Genomic DNA, 22,170 nt, shown 5'->3' with positions numbered 1-22,170 from the left:
GCTTGGGATTTTTCCCATGGACATTGTTGAGCTTGAAGTGTTATCTCCTTCATGTCAGCTTGGATTCCGTCCCATAGTTTATTTTTGAGTTTGGGGATGCACGTACAGAGGGACTGTTCACGGTTAGCTACTAGGACATGTCGGGTTGGCTATGTAACCGACAGTTGATATCAACAGCTATAAGACAGGCATACATCAATACATATTGTTTGAATTGCTTGCTTGTACATTAATTGGGATTGCCTAAGTGATTTTAACATGCAAATTGTTATACTTGCTATTTGTATTACTTGTATTCTTCCTGTGTTTGCCATTGCCTGTTTGTTTGTCTATGTAAAGTCATCGGAGTTAAAGGAACGGAAGAAAGGCAAAAAAGTTAGGAATTTAATTAGGCTTAAGACTTGGTTAAGTTAGGAATCCTTAAAAAACCACCTTACCTTATGGTTTCTAATTTAGTTTTTTAAGTTTTATAATGTGAATAAAAAACCACCTTACCTTATGGTTTCTAATTTAGTTTTTTAAGTTTTATAATGTGAATGTCGGAGTTCTAGAATTGCCTTTAGCATTCCCAAGACCTTATATCTTATGTACTTGACACCTTTACAATATTGAGAACTCCCGGTTCTCATCCTATACAATATTGTTGTTTTTCAGATGCAGGTCAAGAGGCACATCACTAGGCGTCTGAAATTCTGCAGCGAAGTGGATATTTTGGGACTTTACTTTTGATCTTTTGTTATATATGTATAGAGTCTCCTCATGTGTATACTTGTTTTACTTTTGTACCTCTTAGAGGTATATGGAGAACTACAACTTCATGTATGTATTTTGGGATTGTGGGTTATATATATATATATATATGTAAATATTTTCCGGCCAACCTTAGTTTCGCAGGTTGGGTTAGAAACTTGTTATTTTTGTACTCTTGGCCCTCTATTCTTACTTTCTATTTATATATGTTTATGAATTCTAGCTTTTTTCGTACGCAAGTAATCTTTAATCTTGAGTGTTGCGCTTTTAATTTTACGATTTTAACTTACCTATTCTTCAAGGCTCTTATTATACTATCTTCTTTCGACTATTATACGTATATATATTTTATTTTAGAGATCGTAATACTACACCACCTCGGTTTTACGACTTAAGTGTAAAGTTTTATGTGATAAAGTGTTACAACTATTGATGAAGACCCAAATACAGAAGTAGGCGATGTCATATTCTGTGACATTTTAGCCAGAGTGCAATCAAGCATTGACTTGCTACATCCTTTCTTTTGGAGAAAAATTCATATCGCCTCCAGGTTCTTTAGGAGGCTCAATTCCTATATAGAAAAAACACAATTTTCATGCTTTACTATAAGAAGGATAGTTGGATAATAACGCGCTGTTGAAAAATACCCAAAAAATAAACAAATAAAATGCTGAGTGATTAGAAAATCAATTTACATCCGATCCAAGAAGCCTTTTACAGCAAGAATTAGTTTATTTTTGAATGCTTGCCTTATCATATCTACGAAGACCTGCATTTCTTGCAATCTTAGTCTTTGCATTTAAACTAGAGATAAGTATAATTACAAGGAACATGTAGTAGGTATTAAAGAATGGTCAAATAAACATCAACACAAAAATAATATTATACAACAAATAAGGGTTTTCACAACGGTCAAAAACCGTTGCCGTAGATTGAAAAACCGTTCCTAAAACTTTAAGCAACGCTTTGGCAACGGTTTTTGACCTGTGGTATATGCGGCCGTTGTCAATGATCAAAGGCAACGGTTTTTTACCTAAGGCAACGGTAACAAAAAAACCGTTGCCAAAGTTACTGGCATAGACAACGGTTTTGAAAGCCTAGCTCAAATTAATCAATTCAAGTAAATTAATCGTGCTTATTAATGAAAATAACAAAAAGCCATGTCCTCACATACAACCATTTTCATCATCATGCTCACCAAACACTCTTTTTCAACCCCCGCCTGCCGCCCCCAAATAATAATTTAGTGAACAAAAGCAACAGCATTTCCAAATAGTAATTTAGTGAACAAAAGCAACAGCAAAAGATTAGCAAATCCCACATTCCCATACTTTATTCCGCTCCCTAATCGCAACACCATAATCAGTTAATCACGTCTCATCTCATAATCCAAACTCTAATCACTATTCAAAGGACTGAAACAAACACAAAAGTAGAAACTCACACACCGCTTTCCTTTCTTCTTCTTAACTCCAACAAAAATGGCCAACAGCCAAACACGCCCTAACTAAACAAAAGAAAATCAGAAAAAGACCACTTACCACAGATGACAACCCACAATCAGCCAAGGCAGTGAAGCAGAAGCAGCGAGGTAGAAGCAGTGAAGCAGAATTAAATATAATACTAAGTTCTCCCTCACCTTCATAATGATTTTCCAGTGAACAAAAAAGTTAGCAAATTAAATATAATACTAAGCCTAATGCTAATAATGTTTACTAATAGAGAGAGGGGATGAGGAAAACAAAAGATAACTATTAGGATAAAATTTGTGGAAAGAAGACTAAATAAAACATCTAAACAATTCGGCTACCTGGTGTTTCTCAGAGCAGTACCGCACTTGTCTGCAACTACTGCAGAGTTTATCTCCTTTCCATGTTCCACACCTATTGCAAAAAGCAGAAAAAGATTCCCATCTTTTAATAAGATGTGCCTAATCAATAGAAGTACTAATACACCAATCTTAATGTGAAAACAGGTAATATATTAGTCATATACAAAGCAAAAATAATAGTAGAAATAATGCACAGTAAATAGCAACAATAAAAATACAATGTAAGAGCAGCTTATTCAGGGTATCAAATTAAGTCTGACATTGAAATATAGCAAAAGCATAGTGCTACAAAATCAAAAAGATGGATTGCATGTACTCATGAACTCTATAACTCATGCATAACTCTAAAATGCTACTCCTCATAAGGAAATAGTCACCAGTTATAATCCATCTCCATGTTTACAGTATCTTTAGGGTAGTGAAGTGTGATAATCCATCTCTATGTTTACAGGGAGTGTCATAAATCTTAATTTACATAAAAGTTGCATCACTCAATCACCTAGAATATTATCACTGAGAGAACCCATCATTTAAACTCAGAGAAGCAGTGACCAAAACAGGCAGCATTATACCAAATCAAAATTCAAATCAAAACAGAAACCAAATCAATTAAACTCCAACAACAGTGACCATGGTTGCAGCAAAATGGAGAATTCAAACTCAATGGAATCAAAAACAGAAATGAATTCAATGGAATTCAAAACAGAGATGGCTTACAATAAAAGAACGAGGCAGCAGCAACAGGAGAGGCAGCCCCCTTCTCTCCGGTCCGTGATTCCGGCAACCAGAGGCACGGCGGTACGGTGTGTTCTCCAGTGACAATCGACGGCGGCAGCAGCTCCTCTTTTGGTGGCGAGAAGCATGAACGGCGGCTCCTTTCCACGTCCTCGGCGACAGACCTTCGACGGCGACAGTGGAGATCAGACGCGTCGGAGCTGGCAGCACAGGCGGCATCTTTTTTCTCCCCTACGAGCTTCCTTCCTCACGCATCTCTTCTCCGTCGCGACAGCAATGACATCACGGCAGCGGCGGTGTGACGGGTTCGACGGAGGCACAGCCACGGTGACGCGACGGTGCGGCTTCGACGGCGTTCGGCTCCTCGGCTTCAGATCTGACGGTGACGTGACCTCCTTCGGCGGCGTGAAGGCATGGCGGCGCGGAATAGAGCCTCCCTCCTTCCCTAGTTCTCGCGTTCTCTTCTCCCTCACGTCAGACTCTCTCTCTCTCTCTCTCTCTCTCCACTCTACGGCGACGGCGACGACGGTGGAACCCTTGCTGGCGCCGTCCCTTCCATCTCTTCCCTCTCTTCTTCTCTGTTTCTTCGCCCTTCTGGTTTCCCCCCTTCGAGCTCCCTTTTCTCTTGTTTCTTTTCTTTTCTTCAAGTTTATGTATGGTTAATTTGGAAATTAGGTTCTAGAATCAGGGTTAAGAAAAAAAAAAAATTAAAGATAATATGAAGATTTTAATAAAATTATAAAGTAAAATATTTATTTAATGGATATATAATATTTATTCTAAAATTATTTTAATTTTATTTTTTTATATTAATATTTGTTATATATTTATTATAAAAATATATAATATTTATTATAAATTTATTTTAACTTTATGTTTTTAAAATATAATATTTTTTATATATTTATAATAATAATAATAATATATAATATTTATTATAAATTTATTTTAATTTTATTCTTTTTAAAATAATATTTATTATTTATTTATAACAATAGTTTTTGAGTATTTTATAAATTTAGTATTTATAGAAAAAATAGTTTATATTTATATGATTATCTGAAATTATTTTTATTGGTATTGTTTAATTTGTATAATTATTTAAATAATATTAAAAAATAGTTGTTTTATAAACAATTGTTGTAATGGTTGTAAAACCGTTCTTTAAAATAGTCAAAGAGAACGGTTTTATTTTGTTACTATAGCGTAATGAAAAAATGAACTTCAACAGCAACACTGTAAAAACTGTTGTTTAAGACCATCTAATAGAACGGTTTTAAAGTGTAGCATTTCGCCAACGGTTTTAATACGTTTCTTTTGTATAATTCTTTAAACAACAATAAAAAACCGTTGCTTAAATGCAAATCATGGTAACGGTTATAAAACCGTTCTTTAAAATAGTCAAAGAGAACGGTTTTAATTTGTTGCTGTAAATTGATGAATTCAACAGTAACACTTTAAAAATTGTTGTCTAAACCTATCTAAGAGAACGGTTTTAAAGCGTTGCAAAATTTGGCGTTGTTAAAGGCCATATTTGTTGTAGTGAATAATTATATTTTTCTTATGTTGCTTTTGATTATTCGCTTCTTTTGGAGAAGCAGAAAATTATTGACATAATTATTGAAGCTACAGATTCACTAACTGAAAAAGTTGCAAACTAGAGCCTTAAGAACAAATTTATGTTTGAGTATTATGATTTTGGATTGAGTTTTAGCTAAGAACATGTAGTTTTGGATGAGGTTTGCTAGAGCTAAAGGCAAAATTAGTTTTAGACATGGCTTGGTTCAAATTTTAGTTAGTTAATGTTATAGTTTTGATGTGCTTTTGAAGGCATAGCTTTAGGCTGTGTTTGGTTTAGGGTTAGAAACACAATAAATACATTCAATCTTCTTGAAGCTAGAATTTTTTTGTTTGATAAATTTTTTTTCTCTAAATACAAATATGATTTTAGATTTTAACTCGTGTTCACTAGAAGGAACTAGAATTTTTTTGTTTGATAAATCTTTTTTTTCTAAATACAAAAATGATTTTGGATTTTAACTCCCGTTCACCAAAAGGAACAAATGATAGCTTTTGCATTCAATTGTTAGATTAAACAATTAATTAAAAAATTTTATTTTTTTCTATCAATTTTGTCATTTGATCTTATTCGTAACGAGAGATACTAGGAATAATCATGAGAATTCTTAAATTTTTTTATGGCTATACTTTAAAAACAAATTATTTTTTAATATCATTGTTTGTATTCTTTGTTAAGTTTTAATTTTTTATCAAATTTTTATTTATTTTCTTGTTTATAGTATGGACATTTTTGTTTAGAGTTTTTTTATGTTCATTTATATATATTATTATATTTTTAATAAAATTTTTAGTATTTATTGTTTATATAAATTTTTTAATCATTTTTATTGATATATTTTTTTTATAAAACTTTATTATTTTTTTTGACTTTATATAATTTTTACTATATATTCTTAAATTAGTATATATTTTATTTATTATTATTATTTTTTTATAATATAAATTATTGATTCTAATTAAAAAAATTTAATTGAAAACAAAAAAGTACTAAACAAAGAATACTAAAAAATTATGACCAAAAGAATAATAAATTTTAACTCATAAATTTAAGTTCTTTTTTAAATAATTATACTTAAATAATGTTAAAATAATATGATTTTAAGTGACATAAATTTATGTCTGTTTTAGTAATTTTTATTTAAACGTAATTTCGAATAATGTAATTCAAACAATATTTATTTTATTATAATTCACTTTGATATAAAATTACTAAATATAAATCATGTCAACACCAACTCACTTTTATCAAAATTAAGTTTATAAAATCAATTTAATATAAACTACCGTTTACAAACTTTAATCCAAATACACACTACCTCTTTCTGTCATACATACCTAACTGAAATAAGAATTTTTTTTACAAAAATTCGGTAATTTTTTTTAAATTAGAGACATCCACTAAATAATATTCTCATTTTTTCTAAACCAATCAATTTCAATAAGCTAGACATATTTTAGTTCATATTTTTATGAAAATTTATGAAATTTCAATAAAATTTTTTCTTAAATTAAAGTCTTCACTAAACAATATTCTGATTTTTCTCAAACTAAATAATTTTAACAACAATTTAGAAGTTATTGGATTCATATCTTTAAACAAATTCAAAATTTTTTTTATAAGATTTTCCTTTAAATCAGAGATTTCCACCAAATAATATTCTTATCTATAACAATATATCTATAACAATATATAATGCCAATACGGAATTTTCGTATCCAAATTTACTTTCCAATATTATCCTTAATGATAGAGATTCTCCCGTACATATGTTAGTTATTTTAAATAAAAAACAACATATGTTCTTCTATCTCATTTTCTTTGTGTATTTCACTAATAGTTGTAGGAACAGTAACCTCTTCTTCCATTCTTTATTTCAATAATTTATTCTTTTAATTAATTTTATCTGTTTTTAATTTTTTTACTTCTCTTTCTAATTCTGAATGTGCTTCTCTGTATGTAACAATTATTTAGATGAGTTTTTGTGATTTTCTGAACTAGATAATGACTATCCCAAATGTTAATTTTCAACGCGGTGTATAAAAAGAGAAAAAAAATAATTAGCGGTGATAAATAATTTTTTATGGATTTTATCGTTTTGTTTTGGATATATTATTTTTATCTCATTATTCAAATTTTAGTGCTTCTCTTCCCACTTTTAGGTGTACTTTTCCTCGCCTCCATTCACTACAATTGTAAATTTCATAGTGTTTTACTGCGGTTATTAATTTCACGCATAACTTTCACCTTCATTTTCCTTTCTCTTCAGTTTACTTACCAAATTGTATTCATTCTTATATATTTTTAATTTATCTTTCACATACAAAGTGTTCTCTCATCAATTTAATTTAAAAAAAATTATTTTTTTATCTGATATTTGTTTTTTAATTCTTTTTGACATATTTGTACCTATCAATAATGAATTGAAGAACTCTCATAAATTATTTTGTTAACGCATTTTTATTTTTTAAATAGTTTTGTACAAGATAAAATTATTTTTTAAATTATTGATTATGTAGAATATATTTTTTTTTAAATTTGTGTACATCAATATTTACCTTAGTTAAATCTCATTTTTTTAAACTGCTTTGTATTTAATGATATCATTTTTTTAATTTTCTAAATTATTGATTATGTAAAGTATTGTAATTAAAATTTGAGTACATAAATATTTATTTTTTAAATTAAATTAAATAAATTATACAACAAAAAATTTAGTAATTTTGTATTCCACAATGTTATTTGTTTGGCATATATCCTGGATTATTTGATCAGTTTAATTTTGATGACGTTGCTTAATTAGATGCACGTGTAAAACTATTTTACACTAGTAGAACATCAAAATTAAATTCTTATTTGATTGACATAAAAAAGATAAAAAAAAATTGCAACTACCAATAATTTGTTAAAATATTGATATGTTTATTTCCTAAACTGTTAACGATGTAGGGTTCTGATATTTAAGTACATGCAAATTTGTTTATAATTAAATTAAAATAAATAATTTATATTGCAAAAAAATTAATTAATTTAATATTATTTGTTTGACATATAATTTTGATTATTTGATTGGCATTTTAGATGCAAAAAAATCTGTACCTATCAATAATAAAGTGAAAAAACTCTCATGGATATTTTGTTAATTATTTTTGAATTTTTAATCAGTTCTATGTTGGTTAATATTATTTTTGTATTGAAGATTAGATTGACATATAACATTAAAGATGTGGTAGGATAATAACATCTATTAATTAGCTTTTTTAAGTAAACATCTAAATTTTTTGTTATATTTTTTTAACAGTTTCAACCTTCAATATATTATACGGACTAATTTAGATAGCCAAAATAAAGTAAAATAAGTAACAACAAGAAGATATAGAATTCTACTTTTTGTTATATAGTACAAAAATAATATAATAATATAATAAACTGTAATAAAAATAAAATAAAATAAGTAACAACAAAAAGATATAAAATTTTACTTTTTGTTCTGTAGTACAAAGATAATATAATAATATAATAAATTGTAATATTCTGGTACAAAAGAACATAAAATTTAATCAAAAATGCTATTTGTACACTAAAATCAGCACTCAATGTATTTGTGTATAAATACATGTGTAGTTTAATTTATTTTCAATGGTATTTATTTTTTAGCATGTATTTTATACTGGTGGCTAATTTTGGTGAACACATAGCACAACTCAAACTTAATATTATCCTTTTCAGTAGCTTTTTATCTTTTTATTTTAATTTTGTTAAAAAATACTAATATCATTTATTTTTAACTTTTAACTTTTTAAGATAAATGTAAAGGTGTGACATTTTATGTATTAGATAGTTTAAAAAATTTATTTTAGAAAAAGTTGAGAGAGTTTTTTAACCTATTAAAAATGAGTTATATCACGTGATGATTAAGAAACATATTAGAACTCTAAATTCAAAATTTTTTTTTACTCTCTTTATACCGTGTTTCACTTTAACTAACTATTTTTTATAGACAGTATTTGAGTGACAAACAAAATAGTAAGAAGGTTCATATTAGATTATGAAAATTAATATCATCCTTATAGTAGGATCGCATTATTTCAAAACATACAAAATAAAATAATAAAATATAGTTTAATTAATTTACACAATAAAATAAACGTATAACTTATATAATAGTAGTCAAATGTAAGAAGCAATGACAATCTTTTATTCTAAGGGCCTATATTAAATTACAACTTAACTTTATAACTATTAGTTAAAAACTTACAATAATGTACTTTTTTTTATTATATTAGTTAAAATAATATATTTTGTTATTATTTTTAAGGATTACTGACATCAAATTTTGATAATTTAAGCAAAAATTTTGAATGCTTTATGTTGTACTTTTTTTAATAGAATAATAAGACAACTTAAAACGTACATCAAGAAAAAACTACTATTTTTATACATTTAGATATTCAAAAGACACAAAAACCAATTCTTTTAACAACACTTCAACGACTCATAAAAGTTAACACAATAAATGATTATAGATTAAAGTGATAGACAAGATTGAAAGTTGCAATAATAGTACTTAGTGATAATTAATTACGATTGGGTGAAGAGAAGGTGCAAGGAGAGGAAGAAAATGAAAGAAGAACAAGGCAATAATAGTGTGCCATAAAAAATAATAATAAGAGAAAATAATAGTGTGTGATACAATAAGAAAATATAATAAAAGTATACATTAATAATTTATCTTGATTTTATTACAAATAATAACAACATAATAAATTTTTTAATATCTTATTTAATTTTATAATTTTATAATTTTTGAACGCCTTAAAAGTTAAATAACTTATAAAATTTCTATATTTATTTTTAAATAATTTTTTAATTTTTAAGTCATTTTATCAAATCTATAATTAATTGAATTTGTTCCTACTATATTAAGGAATCGATTTAATTGAATAATCTTGAAGCGTTTATATAATTATTTTTATAGTAAATAAATCTGACAGTTTTTCAAGACTAAAAAAGTTAATAATAAGGATATCTATGGTGAATTACAAAAAAATTTTTCAGGTACACAATTTTTATATTCTCCTATTTTGTTTATTAATTATTCTTATAGTTTGATATTTAAAAATAAAAAAAAATAAGCATTCTCATTTCTTCTGTTTTTCATTATTTATAGAAAAATGAAGACCTCTTTAGATTCAAATCTATATTTTGGTCTACCACTTAAAAAATATGAAGACAAACAGTGACGGACCCAGAAAATTTATGTTTGGAGGGCAAAAATAATATACATTACTATCAAAAGATATATTAATCTAAATTCAAAAAAATAAAAGTGCACATTAATTATTCAAATAAAAAAATTAAAAATTACATATAATAAAATACAACGAAAGATATTTTTAAAATATTTTTTATTATTATTTCTATAAATAAAAAATATATATTCTAAATTAGTAAATTGATCAATTGACTTTAGAAATTTATATACAACATAATTACATATAACAAAATAGAACGAAAGATAAATAAATAAATAATAAGGATCACTAAATTGAGAATAAAATAAAATATATAAATTTATAAAGAGAATAAAAAATTAAATTAATACCTAATTATAATTGCTTGAATTATAATTTGTAATTAAAAATATCAAAAAAAAAAATAATGAAATTGAAAAATATATAGAGTCATAAAGAGTTATATTTAAAAAATAGAGAATTTAAAATTTATCTTTGATGAAGAAAAAATAACCACTAGAAAAGGAATAGAAAAAGAAAGTTGAAACTAAGAAGAGGATTTAAGAGAATAAAGAAGTGATGATGACTGAGATTTGAGAATGAGAGAAGACTAAATTTGATTAGGTTAACTAATAGTCAAAATGATAGAAAGATAAAGTGAATTTGAGACTTTAAATAATTAGGATAACTTTATTTATAATGGGGTCATTTAAAATTTAAAATGGAGACATATTATATATGTATATATTTAAAAAAAAAAGAGTGGGGGCAAATGCCCCCTAATACACCACTCGGGTCCGTCCTTGAAGACAAATATAAATATCTATGACATTTAAGTAATGATTATCTTTTGTAAATAACTAATATATATTTTGGTTTATATATAATATTTTTGAATTAGGATAATATTATTATCATTATTTTTTGAAATATATATATATATACCTCTTTATTATGTGTTTTTATAATTTAACATTTTAAAATTTTTTATAGTAGTTTTAATTTTAACAAAATATGATATAAATAAGATCATGTTAATATTAAAATAATAAAAAATATTTATCTAATAAATTTAAAAAATAAATAATATATTAACAAAAAATAATATTAATTTTTTTAAAAACAATAAAAAAGCGGCTAAACGTGTTGAGCTGCTAGTTATTTATAAAGTAAATAATTTTAAAAATCCTTCAATCAAAAATATAATCCGAATTGTTTTATTTTGTACCCTTTGTTATTGTGCAATTTTCAATAAACAAAAAGTTGAGAAGGAGATATCCTTCCCACACTACCATCTCACAAATTTATCCTAAAGAAATTAAGTTTAATATAAAGTACAAAACCTAAAAAAATAAATATAGTTATAAAAAATCAACCTTGTAACGAGCTAGTTTTTAGCGAAACAGAATTTTTTAAAAATTTAGTAAAAGAAGCACCTCCAAGCATCTCTACTACATCATCAAGTACGTCAATATACATCATCATTATGTCATCACTAAGTAAGCATCTCTATTGAGTTAAGCTCGACGACACAATCATGAAGAATCTAATTTTTGAGCCGCGTCAGTTAGAAATTCTAGATTCTGGTTTCCATAATTACTCTCAGTTTGTTGAGCTAAACTCGATTCGCGAGAGAAGAAAAATAATAATATAATAATATTTATTATTATATTAATATTAGAGCTGCTTGAGTAATATTATAATATTATTTTATCTGCTTTAGTTAAAAATAGGAGATAAGTTTAACCGGACTCATAGTCTACTAATACAAGTTAGTACTGACACTCTCTGATGATTTTAGCAACGCTAATGCCATATCATATATCTTCTATTCTTGTACTTATCATGTTACTAGTGTCATCTATACTAATAGCTCGAATATTAATTTCTAGATGTGTTGTTAGTTGTGTTCTAATACATCTAGTTTTAGTAATTATAATCTTGAGATATTTTTCACTAACTTCCTTAACCAACCAATCATCATCAAGCACGTTTCTTCCCCTCCTTCAAGTCACTCCACAGCTACTCATTTTCTTCTTAATGGCCGAAAATGACAAGAGAGAATAGAGAAAAACTTTCATGATACTTTGATCTTCAAAACTTGATTTTTTCCAAACTAAAACTCAAATTAAAGTTTTAAACCGATTAGAGTGTTCTTCTCTTCTTCCTCTTTAGATCTATGTCACTTTTCAAGATTCAAATTTAGGTGAGATGGCTGCTTTCCCTCCCACTTTGCTTCGATTTAGGAGGAAAAGTGAGCTAGGAACACTTGGAAGTGCAGCCGATTTTTGGAGCAGCAAACTAAGGTAGATTTTGGTAAAATTAATCTTGATTGCTTGTTTTTGAGTTGTGTATGGTTTGGTTATGTTTGAAATTAATTGTTTCTATGAGTGATTCTTGGTGAAATTTTAGTGAAAATTTGATGAAATTTGATGATATTCAAGCTATGAATGTTGTTCTTGGGTGCAGCCAGAAAACCGAACCCTAACCCTTAAATTGGAGATGAATTAGTGTTAAAATCAAGTGAAAATCATGGGGCTTTAGTGGCTGCAATTTTAATTTGAATTTCAAAAAAAATTCGGTTATCGAAAATATTGAAAAACGGGTCTGAATTGAAGAAAGAATTTGAAGAATTTACGAAGAACACTTTGAATATTGTCAAGAACATTCATGAACAGCTCTTTGATCCATTTTGGGATCAAAGTGCAAATATATAATTATGTTTTGAGGGAGAAAAATATAAATACTAAAAATTTAGGAGATTAAATTATAAATGTAAAAAATTAAAGATGTTAAAATATAATTTTTATAAATTTTTTGGGGTCAAAACATAATTTTCGAAAATTTAGATTAAAATAATATTAAAAATATTTAATAATAAAATATTAAATATTAATATTTTATTAGTAATATTATTTTATTAAAAATAATAAAATAATAACAAAAAGACAAATTTTTCTAAAAGTTTTAGAAAAACAACTTTAAACTCAGAATTCCATAATTATTTTCATAAAATACTTAGGGAGTGATAAGAACATGTTAGTGAGGAGAAAATAAAAAAAAAAGATAAAATGTTGAAGAAAAGATAAAAACCGAAGAAAAAGAAAGTAAAACTTTAAAAGTAAAGATAAATGTCGATTAGGGAAGCCAACTAGAGGCAACATAGTTAGTACTCAACATTGCGTTTAGGGTTAGTAAAATATGAAAAGTTAAACTAATTCAACATAGACTTATTGAATCTATACTTAGAACAGGTTGATTATTTATACCAAAACTGAAACAATTTGCAAAGTAAAAGTCAAAGAGATAAAGAAAGAAAGAATGACGAAGTAGAGAAGTAAAGAGGTAACTACTAAATAATGAGATTAAGATGTTGATTATCTGCTGCAAGAAGGCAGTCAAATAGATTGTGGTAAGACTACTGAGAACGCTTTCCTGAGATATTTAGCTATAATGTTATTTTGTAAATCAGAAGACTCTTACAGAGGTATCAAGAACACATATAACTAGCATATGCTCCTATAAGTCAAAGGACTCTTATAGTGAGTGTGTGTGCATGTGCTCTTGTAAGTCAAAGGATTCTTACAGTGTGAGTATGTGTGCTCCTGTAAGTCAAAGAACTCTTAAAATGAGTGTGTTGGGCAGACATACGTTAACTAATTCTGCCCTGCAAGTCAAAAGACTCTTGCAGTGGATTGCCCCGTAAGTGAAAGAACTCTTGCTGTGGATTTTCCCGCAAGTTAAAGGACTCTTGCGATGGGTATTGCCAACAAGGAAGCCTTACCTGGTCAAAGATCTCTAGGTAACATTGGGAGAGAGTATGTAACCGAAATGAGCTCATTACCTGCACTAGGGTTAAACATGCATTATCCTTGTGTGCGCATTATTCCTTATTCTATAATCTCTGTGTTTGTGTTTGTTTCTTATATTCCTCTATTTGTGTTTCTGCTTTTTGTTTTTTCTATTTATCTATTACTGTCTGACAAGAACGACAGAAGCGATTAACATAACTAATTAGCCCGACTCTACTAAGAACTCCTTAGTTCGTATCCCTTCATTTCTTCTTTCAGATGGAAGTAGGAGTACCCTTCTATAATCTGCTGATGATCATTCCGCAAAGAGGATTATGCTCTATGTAGTCTTTTGAGTCTAGGGTGAACTCCGTTCTCTACTTATATGTAAATACTGTGAGATCTGCCGACGTTTGCACCCCGTTTGAATACAAACTTTAACCTAAATTTTTTGTACGAGGCTCCTGTTATGTGACTACTTGATGAAGTACCAGTGAGACGCCTATGACAACACATGATCATGTAGAGGAGTAGTAGATGATGTTTTGCATTTTGATGACGTTCGACTTGACTCGAGTTTTAAAGACCTAGAACATACTTTTTCTCGTTTTTGTAGTTTAGAGGGATTAGGTGAGTATAGAATCTAGACTAGCTTGAGTGCCAATTTAGGGACTTTTTGAATAAATCAGGGCCTGAGACGTCGTATGTATACATATGTATATAATTATTATCTAGTTATTTCTAGGAGTGTTTTAACTTTTAACTAAGATCTATACTTTAATAAAAGTGACTGCTTGTCGTTAACTGCTTGATATATATATAAATTTGGTTGTTTATAAATGTTTTATCAATTAGTATTCATACTTTTATATGTGTATGTGATACTTATTATACCAAACGTTTTAGAAAAAATTACTCATAAAAATGATAATACTCTAACAAAATACAGACTCATATAATAAATAATAGATAATAATTAAAAAGACAAATTAATAACACTCAATTTTTGGTATAATCTAGCCATATTGAACATTAATAGTTACAAACCTCAACTCCAAGCAACAATAAAAATAATTGCACACGTTTAATTCTTCCATAAACCATTCTCCAATCGATCTAAAAAACAAAAAACACTACAATCCTAAAATTTGTATCCAATTAAGCAACAACAATTTATTTAACAATGCGGCAACTATAACATCCTACCACACAGAGTCTTATGCTTAAGTCATAAAACAGAGGTGGCGAGGTATTACGACCTCTAAAAACAAAATTTAGTATATATAGTATTGTGAAAAATATTTATAATTAGGAGCCTTTGAAGAAAAAGGGGGTAAAACAAAATCGTTAAATTGAAAAACGCAACCCTCCGATCGATAACGTAACGAAACAGATAAAGGATAAGCTAACGCGAATATATAAACAAGAGAGTGCCAAAGATACGAATATCAAAACTCAAGACTCGGTTTGTGAAGATAACCGGCCCGAGCATAGCAGTATACATGATGAGCGGATAATTTATACGCTTTTTGGCATTGTTTTTAGTATGTTTTTAGTAGGATCTAGTTACTTTTAGGGATGTTTTCATTAGTTTTTATGTTAAATTCACATTTCTGGACTTTACTATGAGTTTGTGTGTTTTTCTGTGATTTCAGGTATTTTCTGGCTGAAATTGAGGGACTTGAGCAAAAATCAGATTCAGAGGTAGAAGAAGGACTGCTGATGTTGTTGGATTCTGACCTCGCTGCACCCAAAGTGGATTTTCTGGAGCTACAGAACTCAAAATGGAGCGCTTTCAATTGCGTTGGAAGGTAGACATCTAGGGCTTTCCAGCAATATATAATAGTCCATACTTTGGCCGAGTTTAGATGACGCAAAAGGGCGTTGAACGCCAGTTCTATGCTGCAGTCTGGAGTTAAACGCCAGAAACACGTCACGAACCAGAGTTGAACGCCAAAAACACGTTACAACTTGGCGTTCAACTCCAAAAGAAGCCTCTGCACCTGTAAACTTCAAGCTCAGCCCAAGCACACACCAAGTGGGCCCCGGAAGTAGATTTATGCATCAATTACTTACTTCTGTAAACCCTAGTAGCTAGTTTAGTATAAATAGGACTTTTTACTATTGTATTAGACATCTTATGATTTTTAATTCAACTTTGGATCATATTGACCACGTTTGGGGGCTGGCCATTCGGCCATGCCTGAACCTTCATCACTTATGTATTTTCAACGTAGTGTTTTTTTTTTTTTTTTTATTTGGTTATTTTTTCTATTAGTTAGTTTTTTTTTTTTCTGTTTTTTTTTATTTTTTTCTAGATATTTTTTTTTAGTTTTTTATTTTTTTTTTTATTTTTTTTTTTTTTTTTTTTTTAGTTTATATTTTTTTTAGATTATTTTTAGTTTTTTTGTTTTTTTTTTTTTTTTATTTTTTTATTAGTTTTTTTCTTTTTTATATTATTTTTTTATTTTTTTTTTTTATTATTTCTTTTTTTTTTAGTAGATTTTTTATTTTTTTTTCTTAGTTTTTTTATTTTTGTTTTTTTTTTTTTATTTTTTTTTTTTAGGTTTTAGTTTTTTTTTTTTTAGTTTTCTTTTATTTTTTTTTTTTTTTTTAGTTTATTTTTATTTTTTTTTCTTTTTTTTAGTATTTTTTTTTTTTTAGATTTTTTTTTTAGTTTTTTTTTTTTTTTTTTTTTTTTTTTTTTTCTATTTTTTTTTTTTTATTTTTTCTATTTATTTTTTTTTTTTTAGTTTTTTTTTATTTTTTTTTTCTTTTTTGTTTTTTTTAGATTTTTTATTTTTTTTTTAGATATTTTTTTTATTTATATAGTTTTTTTTTTAGTATTTTAGTTTTTTTTTATTTTTTTTTTTTTTTTTTAGTTTTTTAGTTATTTTTTTTAGTTATTTTTTTTTTTTTTTTTATTTGTTTTTATTTTTTTTTTTTTAGATTATTTTTTTTTTTTTTTTTTTTTAGTTTTTATTTTTTATTTTATTTTTTTTTATTTTTTTTAGTTTTTATTTTTTTTATTTTTTTTTTTTTTTTTTTTTTTAGTTTTTATTTTTTTTTTTTTATTTTTTTTTATTTTATTTTTTTTTAGTTTTTATTTTTTTTTTTGTTTTTTTTTTTTATTTTTTTAGTTTTTTTTTTAGTTTTTTTTTTAGTAGTTTTTTTTTTTTTTATTTTTTTTTTTTAGAGTTTCTTTTTTTTTTTTTGTTTTTTTTTTTTTTTTTATTTTTTTTTTATTTTATTTTAGTTTTTTTTTTTTTTTTCTTTTATTTTTTTTTTTTTTAGCATAGTATAAATAGGACTTTTTACTATTGTATTAGACATCTTATGATTTTTAATTCAACTTTGGATCATATTGACCACGTTTGGGGGCTGGCCATTCGGCCATGCCTGAACCTTCATCACTTATGTATTTTCAACGGTAGAGTTTCTACACACCATAGATTAAGGTGTGGAGCTCTGCTGTTCCTCAAAGATTAATGCAAAGTACTACTGTTTTTCTATTCAATTCAACTTATTCCGCTTCTAAGATATCCATTCGCACTTCAACATGAATGTGATGATCGTGACAGTCATCATCATTCCCTATGAACACGTGCCTGACAACCACTTCCGTTCTACCTTAGATTGAATGAGTATCTCTTGGATTCCTTAATCAGAATCTTCGTGGTATAAGTTAGAACCCATGGATGGTCATTCCTGAGATTTGGAAAGTCTAAACATTGTCTATGGTATTCCGAGTAGGATCTGGGAAGGGATGGCTGTGACGAGCTTCAAACTCGCGAGTGCTGGGCGTAGTGACAGACGCAAAAGGATCAATGGATCCTATTCCAGTATGATCGAGAACCGACAGATGATTAGCCTTGCAGTGACAGCGCATTGGACCATTTTCACTGAGAGGACAGGATGTAGCCATTGACAATGGTGATGCCTAACATATAGCTTGCCATGGAAAGGAGTAGGATTGATTGGATGAAGACAGCAGGAAAACAGAGGTTCAGAGGGATGAAAGCATCTCTATATGCTTATCTGAAATTCTCACCAATGAATTACATAAGTATCTCTATTCTATTTTCTGTTTATTTACTATTATTATTCGAAAACTCCATAACCATTTAATATCAGCCTGACTGAGATTTACAAGGTGACCATAGCTTGCTTCAAGCCGACAATCTCTGTGGGATCGACCCTTACTCACGTAAGGTTTTATTACTTGGAAGACCCAGTGCACTTGCTGGTTAGTTGTATCGAAGTTGTGACAAATTACGAATTAAGATTAGAGCACCAAGTTTTTGGAGCCATTACCAGGGATCACAATTTCGTGCACCAAGTTTTTGGCGCCGTTGCCGGGGATTGTTCGAGTTTGGACAACTGACGGTTCATCTTGTTGCTCAGATTAGGTAATTTTCCTTTTGTTTTATTTTCAAAAATTTTTTTTTTCAAAAATCTTTCAAAAATTCCTCATCTGTTTTCGAAAATTATTCTAAATTTTTAAGAATGAATTCTAGTGTTTCATGAAGCATGTTGAAGCCTGGCTGGCTGTAAAGCCAAGTCCAATTCTTTTGGACTGTGGCTTCCAACCATCAGCATAGAGGCAAGTTAATTGGAATATCAGCTGTTGCATGCCTGATTTATATCCTAAAGCTGGCTGGCTATTAAGCCATGCCCAACCCTTGGATTGGAGCTTTAGGCCAACATTGAAAGATTCCTGGAATTCTTATTAAAAAATTTTTGAATTTCTTATTTTCTTTTTCCTATATGTTTTTCAAAAAAAATATACAAAAATCCAAAAAAAAAAAAAAAAACAAAAAATTAATAAAATCATAAAAATCAAAAAAATATTTTATGTTGTTTGTTTGAGTCTTGTGTCAAATTTTAAGTTTGGTGTCAATTGCATACTCATCTTGCATTTTTTTTCGAAAATTGCATTCATGCATTGCATTCATCATGATCTTCAAGTTGTTCTTGATAAACCTTCTTGATTGATCTTCATATTATATTGTTTTGTGTTGTATGGTGTTTTTCATATGCATTCTTGAATTTTCAGTGTCTAAATATTAAAAATTTCTAAGTTTGGTGTCTTGCATGTTTTCTTTACATCAAAAATTTTTCAAAAATATATTCTTGATGTTCATCATGATCTTCAAAGTGTTCTTGGTGTTCATCTTGACATTCATAGTGTTCTTGCATGCATTCATTGTTTTGATCTAAAAATTCTCATGCATTGAGTCTTTTTCATGTTTTTCTCTTTCTTCATTAAAAAAATTCAAAAATAAAAAAAATATCTTTTCCTTTTTCACTCATAAATTTTCAAAAATTTGAGTTGACTTTTTCAAAACTTTTTAAAATTTAGTTGTTTCTTATGAGTCAAGTCAAATTTTAAATTTAAAATCTTATCTTTTTCAAAATCTTTTTCAAAAATCATATCTTTTTCATTTTTCTTATTTATTTTTGAAAATTCTAAAAATATTTTTCAAAAATATTTTTCTTAATTTTATATCATATTTTCGAAAATATCCTCAACAATTAATGTTTTGATTCAAAAATTTCAAGTTTGTGGCTTGCTTGTTAAGAAAGATTCAAACTTTAAGTTCTAGAATCATATTTTGTGATTTCTTGTGAATCAAGTCATTAATTGTGATTTTAAAAATCAAATCTTTTTCAAAACTAATTTCAACCATATCTTTTCAAAAATATCTTTTTATCTTATCTTTTTCAAAATCATATCTTTTTAATCATACCTTTTCATATCATATCTTTTTCAAATATCTTTTCTAACTACTTATCTTCTTATTTTTTAAAAAAAAAAATTGATTTTCAAAATTTGTTTCAACTAACTAATTAACTTTTTGTTTGTTTCTTATCTCTTTCAAAACTACTTAACTAACTATCCCTCTCTAATTTTCGAAAATACCTCCCTCTTTTTCAAAAATTCTTTTTAATTAATTAATTGTTTTAAAATTTTAAATTTTAATTTTAATTTTTCTTTAATTCTCGAAAATCATCAACCCTTTTTCAAAATTTTTTTTTCGAAAACTTCTCTCTCATCTTCTTCTATTTATTTAATTACTTACTAACACTTCTCTTCATCTCCATCCCTACCATTGGAGCAAACAATTTTGAGCTTAAGCCTCCATTAGTTTCTCTGATGCAACAAAACTGCAAGTTTCATGGACTTCCATCTGAAGATCCTTTTCAGTTCTTAACTGAATTCTTGCAGATATGTGATACTGTTAAGACTAATGGAGTAAATCCTGAAGTCTACAGGCTCATGCTTTTCCCTTTTGCTGTAAGAGACAGAGCTAGAATATGGTTGGACTCTCAACCCAAGGATAGCCTGAACTCTTGGGATAAGCTGGTCACGGCTTTCTTAGCCAAGTTCTTCCCTCCTCAAAAGCTTAGTAAGCTTAGAGTGGATGTTCAAACCTTCAGACAGAAAGAAGGAGAATCCCTCTATGAAGCTTGGGAGAGGTACAAGCAACTGACCAAAAAGTGTCCTTCTGACATGCTTTCAGAATGGACCATTCTGGATATATTCTATGATGGTCTGTCTGAGTTATCAAAGATGTCACTGGACCATTCTGCAGGTGGATCCATTCACCTAAAGAAAATGCCTGTAGAAGCTCAAGAACTCATTGACATGGTTGCTAATAACCAGTTCATGTACACTTCTGAAAGGAATCCTGTGAATAATGGGACGCCTATGAAGAAGGGAGTTCTTGAAATTGACACTCTGAATGCCATATTGGCTCAGAACAAACTATTGACTCAGCAGGTCAATATGATTTCTCAGAGTCTGAATGGAATGCAAGCTGCATCCAACAGTACTCAAGAGGCATCTTCTGAAGAAGAGGCTTATGATCCTGAGAACCCTGCAATAGCAGAGGTAAATTACATGGGTGAACCCTATGGAAACACTTATAATCCCTCATGGAGAAATCACCCAAATCTCTCATGAAAGGATCAACAAAAGCCTCAACAAGGCTTTACTAATGGTGGAAGAAACAGGTTTAACAATAGTAAACCTTTTTCATCATCCACTCAGCAACAGACAGAGAATTCTGAGCAGAATCCATCTAGCTTGGCAAATATAGTCTCTGATCTATCTAAGGCCACTCTAAGTTTCATGAATGAAACAAGGTCCTCCATTAGAAATTTGGAGGCACAAGTGGGCCAGCTGAGTAAGAAGATCACTGAAACCCCTCCCAGTGCTCTCCCAAGCAATACAGAAGAAAATCCAAAAGGAGAGTGCAAGGCCATTGATATAACCATCATGGCCGAATCCAAGGAGGAAGGGGAGGATGTGAATCCCAAGGAGGAAGACCTCCTGGGACATCCAGTGATCAATAAGGAGTTTCCCTCTGAGGAACCAAAGGAATCTGAGACTCATCTAGAGACCATAGAGATTCCATTAAACCTCCTTATGCCATTCATGAGCTCTGATGAGTATTCCTCTTCTGAAGAGAATGAGGATGTTACTGAAGAGCAAGTTGCCAAATTCATTGGTGCAATCATGAAGCTGAATGCCAATTTATTCGGTAATGAGACTTGGGAAGATGAACCTCCCATGTTCACCAATGAACTAAATGCATTGGATCAACTGAGATTGCCTCAGAAGAAACAGGATCCTGGAAAGTTCCTAATACCTTGTACCATAGGCACCATGACCTTTGAGAAGGCCCTATGTGACCTTGGGTCAGGGATAAACCTCATGCCACTCTCTGTAATGGAGAAACTGAGAATCTTTGAGGTGCAAGCTGCTAGAATCTCATTAGAAATGGCAGACAATTCAAGAAAAGAGGCTTATGGACAAGTAGAGGACATGCTAGTAAAGGTTGCAGGCCTTTACATCCCTGCTGATTTCATAATCCTAGATACTGAGAAGGATGAGGATGAGTGCATCATCCTTGGAAGACCTTTCCTAGCCACATCAGGAGCTGTGATAGATGTTAACAGAGGTGAATTAGTCCTTCAATTGAATGGGGACTCCCTTGTGTTTAGAGCACAAGGTTATCATCCTGAAAACATAGAAAAGAGGCACGATAAGCTTCTCTCACTGCAGAGTCAACCAGAGCCCCCACAGTCAAACTCTAAGTTTGGTGTTGAACTCCCATATCCAAACTCTAAGTTTGGTGTTAGGAAGTCTATAAAATTGACCTGATCACCTGTGTGGCTCCATGAGAGCCCACTGTCAAGCTATTGACATTAAAGAAGCGCTTGTTGGGAGGCAAACCAATTTTT

General features: G+C 28.9%; 1 protein-coding gene and 1 non-coding gene across 4 annotated transcripts; both read right to left on the bottom strand.

The window, feature by feature from the left end:
- Nucleotides 1-723: 723 nt before the first annotated feature.
- On the bottom strand, nt 724-3,941 carry LOC107641997 (uncharacterized). 3 transcript variants are annotated; one of them, XR_015907276.1, is made up of 5 exons: nt 3,299-3,578; nt 2,561-2,633; nt 2,292-2,389; nt 1,446-1,519; nt 1,182-1,321 (listed from the first exon to the last, which is right to left on the bottom strand). XR_015907276.1 is itself a non-coding variant. In XM_088508483.1 (4 exons), the coding sequence occupies exons 1-4, from the start codon at nt 3,442-3,444 to the stop codon at nt 1,315-1,317; spliced, it is 324 nt and encodes a 107-aa protein (XP_088364609.1). In that variant the 5' UTR covers nt 3,445-3,941; the 3' UTR covers nt 724-1,314. The 3 variants fall into 3 exon arrangements, 2 of the variants coding, with proteins under 2 accessions (XP_088364609.1, XP_088364608.1); XM_088508483.1 differs by lacking the exon at nt 1,446-1,519 and having other exon boundaries at nt 724-1,321; nt 3,299-3,941; XM_088508482.1 differs by lacking the exon at nt 1,182-1,321 and having other exon boundaries at nt 1,392-1,519.
- A 16,391-nt stretch (nt 3,942-20,332) lies between these two features.
- On the bottom strand, nt 20,333-20,440 carry LOC148571004 (small nucleolar RNA R71). The gene has a single exon (XR_015908512.1). It is a non-coding gene; the product is annotated as a small nucleolar RNA R71 (small nucleolar RNA).
- Nucleotides 20,441-22,170: the final 1,730 nt, after the last annotated feature.

This window comes from Arachis ipaensis, chromosome B3 (assembly GCF_059453495.1).
Source record: "Arachis ipaensis isolate K30076 ecotype BB chromosome B3, ASM5945349v1, whole genome shotgun sequence".
Classification (NCBI taxonomy): Eukaryota; Viridiplantae; Streptophyta; class Magnoliopsida; order Fabales; family Fabaceae; genus Arachis; species Arachis ipaensis.
The sequence above is the reverse complement of the archived record's forward strand: the minus strand, read 5'-3'. Positions and strand labels throughout refer to the sequence as shown.

Coding starts and splice junctions, on each gene's coding strand:
- LOC107641997 (XM_088508482.1), bottom strand. CDS start 3,444: ATGCTTCTCGCCACCAAAAGAGGAGCTGCTGCCGCCGTCGATTGTCAC. Junction 2,634..3,298: donor TGCTGCCTCGTTCTTTTATT/GTAAGCCATCTC, acceptor TTTTTGCAATAG/GTGTGGAACATGGAAAGGAG. Junction 2,390..2,560: donor ACTGCTCTGAGAAACACCAG/GTAGCCGAATTG, acceptor ATCATTATGAAG/GTGAGGGAGAACTTAGTATT.